At 46.4% G+C, this 5,967-nt stretch overlaps 1 protein-coding gene across 1 annotated transcript; it reads right to left on the bottom strand.

Annotated features, from left to right (window-relative positions):
• Window positions 1-1,187: 1,187 nt before the first annotated feature.
• Window positions 1,188-5,743, bottom strand: LOC123145123 (calcium-dependent protein kinase 5). Its single transcript, XM_044564446.1, has 7 exons — window positions 4,681-5,743; window positions 4,179-4,322; window positions 3,925-4,077; window positions 3,325-3,440; window positions 2,722-2,889; window positions 1,919-2,143; window positions 1,188-1,483 (listed from the first exon to the last, which is right to left on the bottom strand). The coding sequence occupies exons 1-7, from the start codon at window positions 5,411-5,413 to the stop codon at window positions 1,376-1,378; spliced, it is 1,647 nt and encodes a 548-aa protein (XP_044420381.1). The 5' UTR covers window positions 5,414-5,743; the 3' UTR covers window positions 1,188-1,375.
• Between the last annotated feature and the right edge of the window lie 224 nt (window positions 5,744-5,967).

Genomic DNA, 5,967 nt, shown 5'->3' with positions numbered 1-5,967 from the left:
AAGAAGCATTTGTGTGATGCTGAAAAAAGGAGAAAAATGAAAGAAAATGATCTGAAAATTTAACCACTGAAGAGTTCTTTCAGTAAGTACTTTACATCTTAAAGCAATGTTGATGTCATTAGAGAACAAGGGCTAGAAACTAATCCCGAGTACATATATGGCCTTAGCCTCTTAGGACATAGGGGCCCATGTCGTAGAGTTCGCCTAGGGCCTCCCAAAACACAGGGCCGGCCCTGATTGCCGGTGCCCTTGTCATCTTTGTCACGACGCTCGAGGACCCAAAATGGATCAAGCAAAATCTGCTCATCGTCGGAGCTGCCCGACCAGTCACTGTCCTCCTTCTCCTCTCTTTTTTTTTGGGGGGGGGGGGGGGGGCATGGCACGGACCGCCCGACTTTGCTCTTGAGCGAGGGCGCGTGTGCTCCTCCTCTAGTCGCTTTTGGAGGATGTGGGCACGAAAGGCTTCCTCGTCAAAGGAAGTGTGCGTCTCCGCCACGTCGGCACTGAGGCGGGCCTCGGCCTCCCGTGCCATTTGTTTCGCATGGCAGGCACACCAGTCCCTGCAACACTCATACACCTCTGCACTGAAGATAGGGCAGCAAAAGGACCTCATCGCGTCCAGCAAGGCAGAGGGTACGTGCCTCGTGCCTCCAGCCCCGACGGATCCGAACGCCAGTTGTGCCAACGCAATGGATTCCCGCCAGATCAATTCCGACCTCTGTCGGCCACACTCCTCCCGTGAGCGGCGGATGACCATCGCCTCCTTGTCCCCGCATGGGACGATGTCCCAGAGAAAGGCGAGAGATCACCGCAACGGAGATTTGGGGCCAAGTGAAGTGAAGTGGCTAGGGTTTGATCCAAGGTGCGGATACGGATGAATATATTTTGTGTCGAACGAATATATGTTGTGTCGGTTGGGCCAGCATGGGCCAAATCCCGACGTGTCAAACGCGCTCGAGCGCGTCCGGGCCTCCTCATATCCTCCCTAAATTTGGGTAGGATGGGAGGGGTGCCAGTCAGCCAGGCGTATAGAGCCAGTATGAGGAGCCCGTCTAGGTCGGGATTTCATGACTAGCCAGTAACCCGGCCGTCTGCCCGGACATATAGGGATACAATACTTGAACATGATGAACCAAACTAAACTCTGAATGAAACATTGCAGAAATTAAAAAAAAACATTGCAGAAATCAATAGAAACACAACTGGATTATATGAACATTTCATTCCAAGTTCACGCAAGATATAGGAGATTTCCCCCATACATTTCATGGACGAAATAGCAGGAGTTAGATTTAGAGGACTACCAATTAGAATGCCCACACGTACAACTGACAGCGTACAAAAAATTGCAGGCAGTGTCCCGTATAGCAGCGTCTCATTCAGTCATGCTTATATTCAGGCTGTTTCTCATTGTTCTCCTCCCAACCCCCATATTGCCCTTTGTCATCATGGCAACAAACTCTCCGTAATCAATGCGACCGTCCTGGTGAGCAAGAGACAGACAAGCGCAATTAGATCAAAGCTCTGTCGCAAACAAGCAGCAACACAAACTTTATATGGGCTTCGAAGTTCAAAGGTTCTACAGTGACAAATTAGTCAGATGTACTTGTCTATCATTGCATGCCAAAAAAATGTATGTATCATTTGGCGAGCATCTATGCCCCAAGTTACATCTGTAGACATTTTCAATAGAGAGCTTATGAAGGTTTATGCACCCAGGCATTACAGTCTTGTTTTAGGAACTGGGACTAGAACTAGCACAATTTAAAGGCCATAGATACTCCAGCTGCTTATAATTCAGCATATACCTACCCTACTACATGTGTGGGTTATAACAAACTAATAGAAACATATGCAAGCTAATTTTAACATTAAAAGTATTATAAGTGTACAGCACTATAAGCTTCATTTTACTTACATTATCCTGGTCAGCTTCGATTATGACATCATCAAGAAAAGCATCTGGCATGTTATGCTCTTTGCAAGCTTGCTGGAGCTCGTCCACTGTAATGTAACCACTACCATCCTTGTCAAAATAAGAAAAGGCTGCCACAAGATGTTCCTCTCGCTCTAGTTTATTGAGATGCAATGTAGCAGCAATGAATTCTATATAATCGATGGTTCCACTGTTGTCCACATCCGCCTGAAGTTATTCAAATGAAACCAAATAACATGTAAGACCATAAGTTACTCCTTTTAGGAGTGATGATTCTAAAATCCTGCATCATAAAACATATGCTCGGTATGAAAGAGGGGCAGTAACGAAACAGACAAGAAAGTTGTGGTGCCAGGAGCTAGGTCCTGTAGTTTAAGTACCTTAAACTTGTAAGGACTAATGCATAAAATCTGAAGAGCTAAACGAGTTTTTGAAAAAGCTTTGGAGTCGAGCCCCGGCTAAGACAAAACTGAACTGAAGTTGCACCATAGGCACATAAGCACATTTTCCATGGAAATAAAACGATTGAGTATTCCAAGTAAAATACGTTTCAGCTGTAGATCACAAAGACAGACGGGGTAAACATAAAGTAAGAAAAGTGTGTTAAATTTCGAAGTCCTGGAATAGATCAGTTAAACGAACTAGTTTCAATAAAGATATTTATATCCAATCCATTCAAGCTGAGAATAGTCTCACACAAGCTGCAAACCATCATAAAACTGGGGAAGAGGTACTTAAGCTAGCAAGTACAAGCGGGCATTGTTACTGATGTTCAGCCAACTTACCGCTTCCATAAGATCACGAATCTCAGTATCTTTTAGTGTTGAACCATACTTTCGCATGCCTTCTTTCAGCTCATCATATGTAATTGCACCGCTATTGTCTGTGTCCATTGCCTCAAACATTTCTTTTAATCCTGCAATCTCCTCCTCTGAAAGGCTCTCAGCAATTACCTGAATAAATGGAAATCCTTTGTTAATATAAAACCAAGCAATTGTGCCACATAAGATAAAAAAAATGAAATGTAAAAAGAGTCGCTCGACCAGATTACTAATTGTACACTAGACAAAGTAGTTAGCTTGAGTAAATAGCAGACTGATAATTCGGGGGTAACGTCAGTACATTATTTGTGAAATATAGTGTCACAATAAGTCAACAGAAGACAAGAGTCCAATTGATTTCTTTAAAACATACTAGTGCCAAAAACGCTCTTATATTATGGGACAGAGGGAGTACATCAGTAGAAACACTAATAAAAGATATTTGTGATGATAAAGTTAACACAAAATGAGAAAAAGCAATGAACATTATAATGACTATAAAGAAAATGGACGTAACTTCACTGCTGCACATGGTTAATTACTATAGGATCAGCTAAAGGTACTCACTCGCAAAGCCATCTTCTTTAACTTATTCATTGCCGAGAACTGCTTAATGCGAGAAAGGACAGCTGGATCAAGTGGACGATCAGGAGCAACTCCATGATCACAAATCCAAGGGTGACCTGAACAAGTAAGAAAAATATTATTTTACATATTTATTACACAATTGTACATGTATTGTACATATATATTGCACTAGTTTCTACATACTAAATGGTTTGTTTTCCCCTTTTAAACAAGCATGAGATGAACTAATACTCCTTCTGTATCAAAATATAAGACGTTTTTGACACTATCATAGTGTCAAAAGGCGTCTTATATTTTGGTACGGAGGGAGTAGATAATAACAGGTACATATCTGAGAACAATTCCATACAGATTAAAGTCCGAAATTCCCAACTGCAAGAGTTTAGAAATTGAGGTTTCCATGAGACTCTTAAAATAATCTTATTTCTTATCAACCAAAACAATGTTGTGCTTGTGCGGATATATGTCTTGAGGCATTACGAGATGGGCACACTGCTCAGAACAGGTATCAGAACAACATATTCAACCAAGGACCTGAATTAAGAAACAAGATCTGGAGTTCTGGTGAAAGTAACTAACATAGAACTTCATGTGCTGTTAGACGCTCTGCGGGGCGAGGATTCAACATTCTCATTATGAGATCCTTTGCACTATCAGAAATCACAGGCCAGGGATCACTATCAAAATCAATTACGCCTTTCAGTACTGCATCAAATATTCCTTGCTGAGTCTCTGCAATAAGTATATTCAGAAAATCAGCCTAGAGCAGTAGTAAAAAGTTAGAAAGGATTTCTAGTATTAATCACAGTTAACAATAAAACATAATGCTCTACCTGCCCAAAACGGTGGTACACCACTTAGTAGTATGTAAAGAATTACACCAGCTGTCCATACATCAGCTTCTGGTCCATAACGTTTGCGCAACACTTCTGGAGCTACATAGTAAGGGCTTCCAACAACATCAGTGAAAACTTGACCTGAAAAAAATAAAACAGCAAAAGGAATTTTCAATAAGATAATTCTGAATAAAATGAATATAATAAGTGGTCCATAAGATGCACATTACTCCTAACAAAGTGAACATATAGGACAAGAGATAGTAGGGTAGGAACAGGGAGGGGCTCCTATTTGTTGCATCTGAAAACCACCTTAGAAGCTGCTAATGATGAAGTTAAAAGATAACCCTGATTTTTTAACAAAGTAACACTGAATTGCAATTTTTGCCTCCATAGTAGTAATATCTATCGGGTGGCTGTGATCTCAATTCCACCAACGAAACATTTGGGTTCCGCAGCAGCGGAAGGAAGTTAAATTTTGTTGCCTGAAATGTCTCACCAGGCTTGAAGAAGACGGAGAGGCCGAAGTCGATGGCCTTAAGCGACATGTCGTCATCCTTGTTGGCCAGCAAGAAGTTTTCAGGTTTGAGATCCCTGTGGATGACCCCGAGCGAGTGGCACGCCTCGACAACTCCTACAACGATGCGCGTGAGCTCGGCCGCCTTGCGCTCGCTGTAATGCCCCCGCTGTATGATGCGGTCGAAGAGCTCGCCGCCGCCACAGAGCTCCATGACGATGTGGACGTAGACCTGGTCCTCGTAGGCGCCCTTGATGGCGACGACGTTCCGGTGGCCGGCGAGGTGGTGCATGATCTGGATCTCGCGGCGCACATCCTCGACGTCCTCCTTGGTGATGAGCTTGCGCTTGCCGATGGACTTGCAGGCGTAGTCCGCCCCGGTGGCGCGGTCGGTGCAGAGGTAGGTGGTGCCGAACTGCCCCTGCCCGAGCTTGCGCCCGAGCAGGTAGTGGTCGTGGAGGCTCGGGGTGGGGTGGCCGAGCACGTTGGCCGTCAGCTCCGCGGGGGCGAGCGAGCCCCGGCGCATGCCGGCGGCGGGGGGCGGGGCGGCCGCGTCGGCCACGGCCGCCGGGCGCGAGGGCCGCTTGCCCGGCGGGGAGTCGGCATCGGCATCGGCGGCGGCGACGGGCGCGTAGCCCGAGTCGTGGCGCTGCGGCGCGCCGCGGAAGCTGGAGAAGTACTTGGATCTAAAGGTGACGCCGCACGTGTTGCCCATCACACGGCCGCGGGAGGCGACCTCTCTCGCATCTATCTGAGGCTCCGATGGGGTCTAGGCTGCTTAGGCAGCGGCGGAGGCGTCGCGGCGCGGCTCGGCTTGGACAGGAAGCGTTGCGGCGCGGCCGATGGAGCTGAAATGGTGGGCGGAGGCCGCGAGGGTGAGAGTTGTTGCGGCCTCGGGACTCCAGAGTGAGCTGGAGGAGCGAGGAGGCGGCGGCGACTTCCCGGCGGCTTCGCGGTCACGTTTGCGGAAAGCGAAGCGAAGGTTGCGGCGGCCTTCCCTCCCTTCCCTGGCTCTGCTGCGCCTGCGCTGCGTTTCCGTTGAATCCGGGCGGAAAGATCGCACGGACTGGATATACAATTTCGCATTTGTCTGGGTGCCCGCTAACGGCCACGGGTGCAAAGATCCAGTGTGCAGGAAATGTTGGCAGTTTTTTTTTAGGGGAAAAATGTTGGCTAGTTTTCTCCCACAAAAATGATAATTTCCTCTCTTTTTTTCTTTCTTTTTTTTGCAAACAAAAGCCTTCAGAGAGGGCTAAACTTTATTAGAGG

Source organism: Triticum aestivum, chromosome 6D (genome assembly GCF_018294505.1).
Source record: "Triticum aestivum cultivar Chinese Spring chromosome 6D, IWGSC CS RefSeq v2.1, whole genome shotgun sequence".
NCBI lineage: Eukaryota > Viridiplantae > Streptophyta > Magnoliopsida > Poales > Poaceae > Triticum > Triticum aestivum.
This window is presented reverse-complemented; position numbering and strand designations above follow the sequence as displayed.

Bases quoted from the DNA above. Each gene is read 5' to 3' on its own strand.
- LOC123145123 (XM_044564446.1), bottom strand. From the start codon at position 5,413: ATGGGCAACACGTGCGGCGTCACCTTTAGATCCAAGTACTTCTCCAGC. The intron at 4,078-4,178 runs GTAGAGCATTAT...TACTTATTGCAG, and splicing joins TGTACCACCGTTTTGGGCAG to AGACTCAGCAAGGAATATTT. The intron at 2,890-3,324 runs GTGAGTACCTTT...CCATTTATTCAG, and splicing joins TAAAGAAGATGGCTTTGCGA to GTAATTGCTGAGAGCCTTTC.